The sequence below is a fragment of the Patagioenas fasciata genome, chromosome 6, assembly GCF_037038585.1.
Source record: "Patagioenas fasciata isolate bPatFas1 chromosome 6, bPatFas1.hap1, whole genome shotgun sequence".
Lineage (NCBI taxonomy): Eukaryota > Metazoa > Chordata > Aves > Columbiformes > Columbidae > Patagioenas > Patagioenas fasciata.
The window spans coordinates 14605944-14619463 of NC_092525.1; the positions used below are offsets into that span (position 1 = coordinate 14605944).

Here is a 13520-nt window from a genome sequence, read left to right on the forward strand (position 1 = left end):
GCTGATGCCTGTCATCAGGCACAGCTTTTAGGCTGGCACACTGGGATAGTCAACTTCATGACTTAAAAGGGATGAATTTGCTTGCTGATACCGTCTCCCCCTCCCATCTGGATCCCACCCCTGCTGTGCTTGCGATCAGAAGGCAGCTCTTGGCAAGATGCTGCGAATCTCTGTGCTGCTCTCACACCTTGCCCCCCGCCCCGGGAGCCAGGCTGCTGTGAGCTGTGGACAAAGGCTGTGCAAAAACAGCTTCAGATGTCCCCAGCCTGGGGTGGGCATCTGGGGACCAGCAGTTTCTGCCTGCCAGATGTGCTGTCATTAGTGTGGGAAGGTGATCAGAGTCCTCCACGCTTCTCCCCCACCAAGGGTTTCAGCCTCAAGGTGGAGGAGAGGAATGATGGAGGGGTGTCAGCAGGGGGGAGCGACTGGGGATTCCTGATCAAAGCTGTTTGCTAGCGAGGAGGGGACAAGGGGAGGATGGGGTGATCTGCTTCTGACCCATCCAGAGAAAGCAAGGCTGAGGAGGACGGAAAAATAACGTGGCTGCTCTGTGAGCGGTCTTCTATGAAGGCGGGGGGGCAAAAAGCTTCAGACGTAATTCTTGGCTTTCCTGCCCTGCCATGGCCCTGTGTAATGTTCCTCTGGAGCCAGCTCCTGCCCTGCAGATCAGGGTAAGCGAAGCTGTGGAGAGGCACAGAGGAGAGGGAGAAGCTGTGCCTAAGAATAAAACTGGGGCTGGCTCCAGTTGAGCAAGGGAGTCGGTAGCAGAGCCAGTCTCACACAAGTTTTAGTGCATCTCCTTGTCTTCAGCCCCTCTCAAATCCAGGGCCTGAGCAGCAGCTCTGGGAGGCAGGAGAAGCTGCTGAGTGCAGAGGTTTGGGGAGAGGCATCTGCGTGTGAAGCGCTAAGGGAGCGTGACAGGGCAAATCCAGGTGGACCGCAATGCTTTTTCCCTCCAGGGCCCCTCTGTGCCCCCTCATTCCTGACCTTTCTTGTTAGTCCTGCTCTCATCCCACAAGCACAGCTTCTGAGCCTCTTCTGGTCTCAGGGGTGATGCACATGTGGTGTGGAAGGCAACAAGATAATGTTAAAATGCTGCTTGCCATTCTACATCCTGAATTTAAGCAGTGTGGTTTTTTTCTCGCTGTTCGGAGGAGATTTTGACTCCTCCTCTCAGTCGATATGGGAGTAAGGGTATGAGGGATAAAGGTTTCCTTGTAGTCTTGAGACCCCTCCGGGAAACCATTGTATGGAAAGGTTTGATAGTGCTACTGAACTGATTAATGCATTTAAAACCTTGCTAATAAAACAATCAACAGCCACCATAAACAGCATCTAGTCTTGCAATTGTAATCCGCCTCTCTCAATTTGTACTTTTTTTTCCCTACTGTCTTTATTTAGACCATAAAGTTGCCACTTACTAACTGGGCCAGCTGGCTCTGCCGCGGTCTGTATTACCTGTGTGAGCAGGCTGAGCTCTGCGGGTGCAGCAGCCCTTTGTGGTTTTGCATTCAGCCCTGCCATTACAAGGAGCTTTTCCCCAGTTGCTTCCCAGTTTCACGTGCCCTGCTAACAGGAAGTAAGTCTGTAATACCAACAGGGAATGTCCAAAAGATTCTCAAAGGTTGAGGATCTCTTCTCTACTAGTATCCGAGCCATGTGGTTTCATCCTGATAGTCTTTCCATAATCAGAATAGAGCTGGAGCCAGCCAGTGTGTTTCATTGCAGGTACCAGCCACGTTTGGATGTTTGTGCTGCTTATGGGGACTGATTCTCACTCATCCTCTGCCCTCTGGGCATTGCCTAGGATTTCAGCCTCTTGTTTCATCGAATTAGGATTCAATCAGCCAACTGTTTCTCTGAAATGCTTCCACAGTCCGGAGAGCAATCAAAAGGTATTGCCTCTGGGGAGGAGGACTGATGTCTGTGGCTGCTATGGCAGCAGGTCTTGCAGGACTGGAGTTAGACCATCCTCTAACATGACCTGAAGGGATTTGTTCTGCTCACAACTCCCTTGCAGATGTTACAGATGGCAGCCGTCTTCCTGTGGGGAAAGTCCCAGGATGATAATTACAGAGGTTGAGAGTTTAGAAAAACGTATGTGAGAGAGTGGCCTGGAGTGTGAAGGTCCTTGGACACCTCTTTATTTCTGTGTGTGTTTTCCTCTCGTCAGCCAAGCTGCTGGAGGGAACCTGTCTTTGATAGCAGTCTTGCAGGATATTGCACCAGGTTTTCAGTCAATCCATCTGGCTGAATAGTCCCCATAACTCAGTTGGCTTTACCTGGTGCTTGCCCCAGCACAGATGCCCCTTCGTGCTCCTGGGAGCAGAAACAACAACTGGACTTTGGTCTCCCTTTGAGGAGAAACCTGTGTGGTCCAAGGCTCCCCTCTGCAGAAACAAGCTCTGACCAGAGAAATGACTGGTCCTTCTTTCTGCTGCTCTGAGCAGCTCTAAGAGTTCAGCTCTGTGAATGCAGAGAAAGCAGTGGCTTCATTCAACTCAAGCTGTAACTGTGGGAAGAGGCCAAGTCTGCTCCTCTGTGGAGATCACCATGACCTGAAGCTGCTTCCTGAGATGTCAGAGTGGTCCCTGGGCTGCCAGGGCAGAGGATGGAACAGACCTCAAAGGATGCATAGTGTGGGAAGGCTGTTTCCGTTCCCTGTGTTGAACCATGCTGCTGCCTCTGCTCGGGCTTGACAGCACCCTCAGCTCTTGAGTGCCCTTACGAGGGATCTACAGAGCCCCATTGGCCTGAGCATAACTGCACAGTCCAGCCAAAGCAGGGAGAGGCCAGCAGAAGGTCTGCTTATGGTTTTGTCCCCTCCCTGTGCCAGGAGCATGCTTGCAAGCTGTGTTCTTTGAGCCTTTTCCTTTCAGGCTCTTGGATCTGCATCCCACAGGCTGAGGCCAAGCTCCTTTGTGCAGTTCATTGTGTGGCTGCTTCCCCTGGAGAGACAAAGAAGGGAAATAAAAAGTCTTAAGCTCCTGATATCTGCAAATCTCTCTCACAATGGAGGTTTTGCAGGCCTAAAAGTGACCCTCAAGGGACCAGCCCTGTGGCAGGGAAGTCTGCTCATGCATGGAGCTCCCAGAGGTTAAAGCTCAGCAGGAGAGACGTGGCTCAGCTGGGTTCGTATCCATCTCTCTGCATCCTGCCTTCTTCCAGCTTTATTCCATGCTAGTGCAAAGGGGTAAAAAGAGATGTGGCACCATGTGCCTGCTGCAGGGACAGGGATGCTGCAGGGTGGTATGCTGAGCCTGTCCAGGACCAGTTGGGCCACTCGCCTTTGAATGCTGGGGATGATGAGTTTATGTCACCTCATAAGACAGTGGCATGCTCACATGTATAATCAGCACTCATTTTGCAGCCAAGCAGTCCAGGCTGGCCTTCCAGAACTGGTTTTCCACCTTGGTTGACCTTGCTATGTAATTTTCAAAGTAGTGTGTGTATGTGCAGGAAGAGATGCTCCTGCGTGAACTAGTGCACGAGGGACAGCTGAAGGATGTCAGGGAGGAAAACCAGGGAGGAAAGTGCTGCTCGGCCACTGCAGGGACTCGCAGGAGGCTCTCGCCTGGTGTTATACTTATTAAAGATCCTTCCTTTGAACAGGCTGCATATTTAGCCCTAAAATTTACAGGGAGGTGCAGTCGCTGCTGAGCAGCCTCTGGACTTACCTGCTCTGTTTCACTGCCTTTCTTCAACAGCAGGAACCGTTCCCACTCCTGGTTCAAACTGGTTTTTGGAGCAGGTATGAGAATGATGTTGTTGTTTACCACCACACATCATGGTGGGCACATCATCTAGGGGAAAACCACCACTGCATCCTCCTGCCTGGAGATGCTCTTGGAGCTCGTTCAGCTGTCCCTTTGGATTCACTTTCAAATTAATGTGTAAGAAGTAAAAAAGCAGCCTGGCTTTGGCATCCGAGCAATGACTGCACCTGTTGACACTGGATTTTCATCTGAATCCTTGGGTTAGGACCAAATCTTGTCCTCTCGCACCCGAAAACAGGAGATGAGTGATGTTTACTTCTGCAAATTGATCACATGAATGCGGATTTGAAAACAGATGCCAATGTTATGAGTGTTTAAGTTGCCAGAGCCTGGACAGGGACTGAAGAAAATCCAGAATAACATGTAAATCTTTTTAAATCAACTCTCTCTCTGTTTAGGCCACAAACTTAAAGATTTGTATGTGCTGAGGTGGTGTGACATTGGATGGAACCGGTCTGATCAAGGGTGTTGAAATGAGAAACATTTGCTCTCTGCATTTCCAAAATATTTCAGTTGTCTGTGGATTTCAGTTTAATTGTTATCATTAAGTATTATGCAAACCTCAGTATGTTTCAGTCTGGCTGTTTGTAAGTTTGTTTTTAGTTTCGTGCTTAGTTGAAAAAGCTGTGAATGTTGTCCCAAACAACTGAGAGAAAGTTTGTTGGGTATTTTTCCAGCAAAAGCAAATGTTCACCTTGTTTGCACAACTACAGCCCTGACATAAATAAAACTTTGTCCGGTAGGATGAACTCTGTTGCTCAGTGAACTGAAAATAGCTAGAGGAAAAACCAGAATATGGTAGGACTCCAGTATCACTTCAAAGACTTCGCTGGTTTCTTTCACAATCTCATTATTTATTTTTAAATAGAAGCCTTGTTTCAGAAGCTAGCAGAAATTCTGTCTTTATAAAGTCATAAAATTATCTGTGTATTGGAAGAGCGGGGGTGGGCGACACTTACAGTGATGTGCCCAAGCAGCATGAAGTCGTCTGTGCAAACCTTGGCTATGCGTTACAAACACAGTACATAAAACAGAGAACGAGATAATGTTAAAATACAGATTTCCTTCAAGATATTGACATAACATGATTAACGCTTTGCCGGTTCTGACATCAACGCCCGTACCGAACCGTGCAGAGAAGAAACAGTGTTTTCTGTTACCAAGGTAGTGTATAGCAATAAAAAGGAGGGAGAGGAGGAATGAACTCGTGTCTCATACAAAACCATGCCCTGGGTTGCCCTGCTGATATTGGGCTCCAGCAGGTAATTCTCACACCTAGCCCAGCATCCATCGTGGTTAAAACCCCTGTAGTTGTGTTCATGTTCCCAACCAACCAAAAAGTCTGTTCTTTGGTTCTAGCTTGAACAAATACCCCCCTCCTCTTCCTTTGTGTTGTCCTCTCCTCCAAGTTGATGGCTACAAATCTCCTGAGACAGGTCAAGGCACGTGGCAGGAGGAGACAGGCTGTGGTTTTGGGGTGTATGGCTGCGCCTCAGCAGAGCCATCAGTGGGGCAAATCGACAAGGCACCATTGGCAGGAGACCTGGCTGACACCAGGGTCCCTCTGGCATAAGGAGCACTTGGGTGTGATGCTTGTAAAAACATCACAGTGTTCTTGATTTGCGTCTTGTTCAGACACAAAGCCCAGCTCTGCAAGGCCCCAGTCTGTGCTGCTCACATAGAAATAAGCTGTGCCCTCATACAGCTGCTCCTTCTCAGGCATGTTAGGCACAAGAGTTGACACCTGGGGCTGATTTTTGGGTTATTTATTATAAATGCCATAACCATCACCTGCTCCTCAGGGTGTTCCCTGAGTTGGCTGGTCTACCTCGGAGCTTCTGCAGAGACACAGTGTGCAGGGACCCCACAGTGTTGCCAGGATTCAAATTCATCTTCCTGGGATGTGGAAGAGGAGGCACTGTAGGAAACCAACCTGCTTCATTGAGGATTTTTAGTGTTAACGCTAGAGATTGTCTTTCCCAGCTAATCCCAGCTCTGCTCCTAGCTTTTTTTAGCAGATGCCTGGCAGGGAAGCAAACGTGCTTTTGGAGGGCAAGGACCTGGTGTGCTGCTCTACATGGTTTGAAATAAATATCAATATTAACATCTACATTCATCAAAAAAAGGTAGCTAGGAGGAGGCAATAAGCCAGCTCCCTGCCCTATGCATGGATCAGAGATCCAGGTGAAGAGCAATCTGCTGTGTGAGACCAAAGCTAATGCTTCAGACATAAGAGATGATCATAGCCTTTTGGTGGCCAAGGGATCAGGAGTGGACTGGTTTTTTAAGAGGCAGCATTTAAGTTAAACTGTATTAGTCATTCTTTTATGTGTGGAATCCCTTGAGGCTTCACACTATCAGAGTGCCAATGAAGTGGTTTCTGTTTCACTGCTCTCTAGTTTTGGAGCTTGTTCTCTGGCATATGGGATCCCCTGGTGGGATCCCCCCTTTTGTGCAGGGTTTAAGTGCTGACAAGCTGAAATATCTTGTGATTGATGTTCAGGGGATTTCTGAATTGCAGGTTTGTTTGAACATCCTATTATATATTTAGGATCTGGGTTTTACTGGGTGTCAGTCAGTCTGTGCGAGACTCTATCAGGACTGACTGCTCAAACCATGGACTAGCAAACTGCTTTTCTTTTTGAAGCATGCCTTCAAAATGCTGGGCTTTGGGGAATTTGACATTCCTGTGTTCCAGCAGTTCTCTGCAAAGAGATAGAAACCTTCTAGTTACACATTGAAACTGATGTACATGATGCTAGCAAACTGAGGGGCAGCAAGAAATGGAAGAGCTACTGAATGGAGCTGTCTTTCTGGTGTAATAGTTGTGTATGCTATTTGTGTATTTCCTGATAGAAACACTACCTGCAAAGTCCTGTTTTCCCTCCTGCCTCCCTACACAATGATGCTGTCCTGTGCAATTAGCAGACTAAAATATCCACTCCTATCTGCCCGCAGGAAGCATGTGATTTATCACCTCCAGGATCAGCTGGCCAAATGGCTTGGATCACTGTGTACCTGTCAAACTCTTCCCAGGAAGGTTTGGTAAAACAAATTGAAGAGAAATATTAATAGCACTGGTTGTGCTTTCACCTGCACTGGAGTCAGCCAGGACTCTTTCCAACCCTTCCTGGGGTTCTGTCAGCCTTTGTCCCTAGGGTTTGGTGTGGATGTGGCAGCCCTCCTCCTCGATGGTCTGCACTGGGTGAATGGGTAGGACCAGGTGGGAAATGCGGCTCCACAGCCCACTCAGCTTGTCAGAATCCATGTGGTCGTAGGAGCTGGGGGTCCTGGTGTTGGTGAACTTGGCCCAGAGGAAGTCGCGGACCTTCTCTTCCACCTGCGGGAGGCTGATGTGGGTCTCCAGGGTCTCCTCCTCCAGCAGCACGGTCAGCAGCAGAGCTACATCCTTGAAAGCAGCACTTTCGTGGTCACAGTATTTGTAGAAGATGAGGGTGGCCCCCGCCGGCAGCAATTCGAAGCGGTGTATCACCGCAGCACGGCCCCCCGCCTCAAAAGCTGAGCTCAGCTCTGAGTCCACCTCCAGCTTGGCGTGGTCACTCTGGAGCCTGGATTTATCCGTACCATCGATCTGGACGGTGCTGCCGTGCAGGGCGGCTGAGTAAGTGTTGGCCACGTGGGTGCTAAGGCATTGCAAAGTCCGCTTGCCCTTGCGGGCGGCTGTGAAGATGACGATGGCCGGCTGTGTGTGGTGGGATGTGTTGAGGTGCTTCTGCAGGAACTTGCGCCCCCGGAGCCACAGCTGGGGACTCTGCCCTGGAAACCTGTCCTGCAGCTGGTTGAACTGGGACAGGAAAGCTTCCACTGCGGGGTTCCTAGGGGCTGGCTGTGACTCGGCGGACGGGCTGATGAAGCAGACTATGCAGTAGCCGAGCAACATGAGGCTGACAACGACAAGCCCTGTTCGACGTAGGAGAGACCCAAGAAGGGGAACAGAAGTCAGTCCCAAGTGACCTGCAGTGGTATGCTAGAAAGTAGCTACAAGGGCTCTTTTTCCCCTCTCAGACCTTCAACTCCCAGCATTAGGAAAGTGGTTAAGGTTGGGATGTTCTCTGGAGGTCCAGGAATGGAGAAGAGGCTTTTTTGCCCAATGTTGTGGGACCCATGCTACTGTACACCAGCTGGAGGGGCTACAGCTACAGAGATGGAAACAAGGCTACAGCTGTGTTGTCACAGTGCAGAATTTCCTGAGGAGATTGCAGCTGGCCACAAGCTTTCTTCTTTTTCCCTTTCCTCTGTTCTCTTCAATGTTTGTGGCCATTTGGGGCAACTACCTCCACACAGGGAGGTGTCTGACCCAGCTGTTGTGTTCACTGCCCAGCTGTGCTGGGTGAACAAAGGCTACCATGCTCCTGCCCAGAAAAGGAGGACAGTGAGGTCCACAAACAACTTGCATTCCTCTCCATGGCAAAGCAGGGTCTCTTTCTACCGGGAGAAACATGTGGTGCAGATCAGCTTGGGACAACCTGACACACAGGGAGACTGGGATGGGGGACATCAGCAGAGGAGCCCAAACCTCCCAGGGCATGCCAGGTTGCTCCTGTCACACTGAACATACTGTGCCTGTTTTTGAGGCTGGGGAGCTGGAGGGAAAGCTGCTACTACAGGCTGAAACTCAGCTTATTTTTAAGGGGTGTTTTTTTTCCCTTAAACCCTCAGAAAGACTGTGAAAGGTTCTGAGAGAGAAGAAGAATTAAATGTGCTTCATTACTTGTTCCCAGAGGATTAGTGCCTTCTGGTCGATGAGTACCAGGCAGGGGAAGCTTCTTTTCCTCACCTGTCCAGAACAGGGGCTTTTTGGCCTTCTCCTGGTCTGTGTTCTGGCTGGTGATGTTCTGCAAGCAGGACTGAGCCTCTGGCTTTGGGGCTGTGTACCCTACAGTAAGAGAAAGAAATGTGTCACTCCCTTTTCAGGGAACAGGGAAATGGGGCTGTAATAAGAAAAGCAACAGAGCTGCCAGGAGCTCCCAGCTGAGGGAAAGAGTTAGTAGAAAATATGGCTTTGGGTTAATACTAATTTAAGTCGGGGCTCTGTCTGCTGTTTGGGCAGGGGAAGGAGAAAGGTGACGCAGAGTGTGGTGTGGTTTCATGCCTCTCAAAATAGGGCAATAGCCAAAGGAGAGAGAAAGAGGGAAGCCGGTTAATTCCTTCTGCCTTCTCTCCTAGTCAGGTCCAGAAAGGTGACAACAGGCACTAGAGATCTCACCAGACCATGCTTCTAGTGCCTATGGAGACTGTAGGGATGTGCATGGTGGAGGAGCAGCGTTGTACAGCCACCAGCTCACCTCTGGTCCCATATCTGTTCCTTAAGGTGCCTTGGGATCTGCTTTCCTGTGTTTCTTGCTCTGTGTGCTCTTCTGGCTCCTGAGCCAGGAGAGGGTCACTGCTGCTCTGCTCTGCCAGGGGGTCCTTGGTGGCATCTTCTGTGGCAGTTACATCTGAATGTGTCACTTTACTGTCAGAGCTCGGTGACTCGCTTCTTGATGAAGCATCTTCCTCTGCTGTGCAGGAGCTTTCACATTGCCTGCTTGTGTCCTGGTCCTCCCGTTTTTCCTGGTGGACAGGGCTATCTCCTTCACTGTCCATTTTATCATGGGCCAGTTTGGCTGTGGGGAACAAAATTCGCAGACCTACACTTAGTCTCAGCACAATAACCAGCAACTCTTCCTCCTGCTCTGCCTCCTCTAAGCAGAGGCCAAGTTATCATAATTTTGGAAATGCTGTACACAGGGATGGGGAGAGACTCACCTTCATCCAAGCCATCTTCTTCCTGGGATCTTTCTGAGATGCCATCTCTCGTCTTCCCAGATTCTGCCAGTGATACTTCGGTTTCCTGGTTAACCTGCTCCTCTACTGTGGGGCTGGTTAAATCTGACAGTGTTGTCTCTCCCCCACCAGCAGTTGGTGATTTACTCACCAAGGAGTCCTCCTCTGGTTTGCAGGAGGTCTCAGGACACCTGCTTGTCACTTGGTGCTCAGGTGTTTCTTGGGGTGTCTCTTGGTGCTCAGGATGCTCTGCTGTGCTCTCCACCTTATCTTGGGCTGGCCCAGCTGTTGGGATTGGAGTCCATGAGCTCAGCTGGCCATTCAGGACTTAAGAACACCCAGTGCTTTCCCCCCACCCTGTAAAACTCCCAGTACTTGCATTACAGAAACATGTGTCCTCAGTGAGATGGGGGAGAGAACAGGGTGACTGAAAGTGAGAAAATTCATGGGTTGAGATCAAGACAGCTGAATAGTTGGAGGGAAGAGGGGGAGATCACAAGTGATGCCAAGGCCATTGCTCACCCCCTCCCACAGGCAGACTGCTGCCAGGCCAGTCTGAGTGATGGCCACCTTGGAAGCCAAACCCCTCTCCCTTTCTCCCTGTACCCCAGTTTTTGTTGCTAAGCTTGATGTTTTACTGTATGGAATCTCCCTTTGCCCACCTTGGGTCCCTACCCAATCTTATTAGCTGGTTGGCCGGGGGAGAGGGGGGAAGAAGAGAAAGCCTTGACACTGTGCCAACACTGTTCAGCAATAGCCAAAACACTGCTGTGTTATCAACAGTTTTTTGGGGGTTGTTTTTGTTTTTTTTTTAACCCACAAATCATAACAGCACTGTACAGGCTGCTATGAGGAAAGTTAACTCTGTTCCAGCCGATGTCCCACACTGTCCCATGTGGGGTGGGCAGGCAATTTCTTCATTAAGTGGCAGGATATGTTATCGCATCCTTCACAGACAGTGAGTTTTCCTAGGCTGGTAAATGAAGGTGATGGATTTCAAGCATTTCTAAGGCTGTTGTTCAGTACTGGCCAAAATAGTTATGCCAATGCATTTCAGCCATCTGTTTGAATGTAAAGGTTAGCTCTGCTTGTGCTCCTTCTCTGCTCCTGTGCTGGAGCTGCTCTCCCAAAGAGCTATGGCAACATGTAATTAAAAGCAAACACTGGAGCGTAATTCAATGGAGAAATTCTGAGGATGAGCATAAGCATTTGCAACATGTTCTAAATCTTACAAGACCAAACAGTGTTGTTTCAGGTGCTATTTGTGAACACTTGCTTATGAATAATCAAGTACTACAGTTAGAGGAAGCAATATGCTAACATTAGGATAAAGACTGATAAAAATGGCAGGAAACTCCCTGCTAATTTGAAAACAGAGAAAAGCTGTTCTTGTCACGTGCCAGAACATGCTTGTCCTTTGGAGCATGATTTTTACATTCCTTGTTGATGATTATTACGGGAACGCTTCTGAGTGCCTAGGACAGATCTGAGCTGGTTATAGCAGCACAGTATCACTGAAATACTCACTGTAGCAGTCATAACAAGGCACCTGGAGAATTTAAGTATCTGGTAGAAATCGAACTATGAGGAACCTGGAGGTATCCTGCTATTCAGGCTGGGCACAAACAGTACTCCTTGCCCTGCCTCCTCCAGAGGTTTCTATCCATAGGTGGTGGGAAACTGGGCTATTATTTAAGCATCTGTAGACAGAAAGCACTGGGATGCGAGGAAGAAAGCTCTCCCAGTCTGGGGCTCCATTTTTAGCCTTCCTTGTGCTGCCATCCTGGACACAGAGTGTAAACATTGCTGCAGATGGGACTCCAAAACTGAAAGTAATTTGTTAATCTTTCATCCCTCAAAAAAAGGTAGCAATTTGCTTTTCTTGGTCTGTAGAAGAGGGGATTTTAAAATTATTCTTTTGCTTAGGTTTCCCACGTCACCGTTGAAATCTCTTGCAAAGGGATTTTCTTAGTAGATAAAGTGTAGGATTCTCTTACCTTCAGACAGATCCACACTTGCATTCTTTTCCATCTTCTTTCTCCTCTGAAGCTCTGGCTTCTGCACAGTTTTGTTTCACTTTCTGCTTCGGTCATAAGGAGATGCACCTCCCTGCTGCTGTTCAAGCGGCTGTCCAATCCCCCTCACAGACGCCATTCCCTCTTGGCCTCAAATGCCCATAAACCTGATAAGCAGAAACACAGGAGGAGTGATTCATGGCAGAGAAGGAGGCTCCTCCTTCCTTGCTTACCAAGCTGCTGTGAAAATGGAAGGATGTCACCGATAACTGTGAACTTTCAGCCCAAGGGCTATTAGATATTTTGCTTCCCGGCAGGCTACAAGCAGTCCAAGGGCTAACACAAATCACAGTTGTCTCAGGACAAGCTAATGGGGGGGTGAGGCACTGTTTTCTCATCCAGATGAACTCGGCTGTGGTCCCAGATGGCTGGCCAGGAGTCTGGGGCTCAGCGGGCTGCCCCCCATGCTTTGGGGCACCTGGTATCTCACAGGTTGACACAGAGTGATGAACCTGCTCCACCTTACTGTCCTGTCTCTGGCATGTCAGAGCAGGTGATGGCGGCGCTGGAAGGCGAAGCTGCGGGCAGAAGCGTCACCCAGCCCCGCTATAGCAGTGTCACCACCACTCCACCTCGCACCCATCTGAGGGGACCCAGCAGAGTCTTGTGTTGTGTTGTGAACCTGCAGCCGCAGCCTGACTCCCCCAGACCCCCAGAGGAATAATTTCCCCCTCATCCCCCCATAAAGCATTTTGGGACCAGATGGAGCCACGCTCACTGGTGTGACCTGAGGAAGCTGATGGTTTTCTCCAGCACAATGCCTGCGCCTGGAAAACTGGCAGCACGGAAAACTCCCGAGAAACTTTCCCTTCTGGAGATCGGTTCATGCAGATTTCCGTACAAAAACCTCAAGCCCAGCCTTCTCAGCAGCTCTTTGAGCATCAGGGGGGCACCTTTTCCCTCTTGCGCTGTCTCTACAGCTGAGTTTTTTTGCTAAATACAAGATTTGGAGTTGTGTTTGGGGTGTAATTGCTGCTCGCTGCCGCCCGGCTCTCGTCCCTCCCCTCCCTGTGCCGTTCCCGCTGGTGACGCTCGGGCAGGAGAAGGAAGTCAGAGGAACAAAAGTGGCTTTTTGTGGAGTCGGACGCTTACCCAGCCTTGGAGGTTTGGAGCCGGTCGAGGTGGCGAAGTGAAGCGGGGGGGTGGGTGGCAAGAGGAGGCCAGTGCCGACCCCTCCACTTGCCCTTCCCAGAGGCCCTTTGGCCGGTGGCAGGACGGCCCGTGGCCCCAACGAGCACCCAAATCCTGCGCTGTCAACGTGACAGTGAACTCTGCCCTTCCACGGGCTCCGGCAGGCTGCTGGGAGGTGTAGTTTTCTTTCCCTCCTTCTCGCCAAAGGCGGACGGCTGCTCCCCGGTAAGCAACAGCTGTTCTCAAGGGCGCTCAGGAAATGATAACTTCTTTTTTGGCTGTATTTCTGAAACTCTGTGGTCAACGTAGGCTTTGCTTCAGGCAGACAGGGTGATTGGCTTCTTTCTGCGTTAAGTAACGCAGTCGTAGATTTAAACAACTAAATGGCAGCGAAGAGGGAACTATTTTGAGAGTTGATTTTTATGCAGATCAGAAGTGCCACAAGAAAAACAACCCACACATGTAGCTGGCAAACCCCAGACTCTGGAAATGTCTGGGAGCTGCAGGATGGGAAATGGGGTGTGTTTAGCACCAGCCTGGAGGGCAAAGGATGGGGACCCCCCCCAGTGCTCCCCTTCCAGCGTGGTCCAGAGACTGCAATGGCAGGGGGGTGGGGGGGTGGGGGTGGTGGTGTAGCTGCTCCTGGCCTCATTCAGGCAATGCTTTTCTAAAAAATGATGCTATGCCTTGCTGCACCAATGAAGGAGACAGATGTGGTTGAATCCCCTGCTGCTCCAGGACACATTTAATG

General features: G+C 49.8%; 1 protein-coding gene across 2 annotated transcripts; it reads right to left on the minus strand.

Annotated features, from left to right (window-relative positions):
- Positions 1 to 4609: 4609 nt before the first annotated feature.
- LOC136104058 (torsin-1A-interacting protein 2) lies at positions 4610 to 12860 on the minus strand. Of its 2 annotated transcripts, none has more exons than XM_065842685.2 (6): positions 12731 to 12860; positions 11561 to 11745; positions 9546 to 9848; positions 9083 to 9403; positions 8575 to 8673; positions 4610 to 7697 (listed from the first exon to the last, which is right to left on the minus strand). In XM_065842685.2, exons 2-6 carry the CDS (start codon positions 11592 to 11594, stop codon positions 6931 to 6933), a joined length of 1524 nt encoding a protein of 507 aa, XP_065698757.2. In that variant the 5' UTR covers positions 11595 to 11745; positions 12731 to 12860; the 3' UTR covers positions 4610 to 6930. The 2 variants fall into 2 exon arrangements, with proteins under 2 accessions (XP_065698757.2, XP_065698756.2); XM_065842684.2 differs by having other exon boundaries at positions 8509 to 8673.
- Between the last annotated feature and the right edge of the window lie 660 nt (positions 12861 to 13520).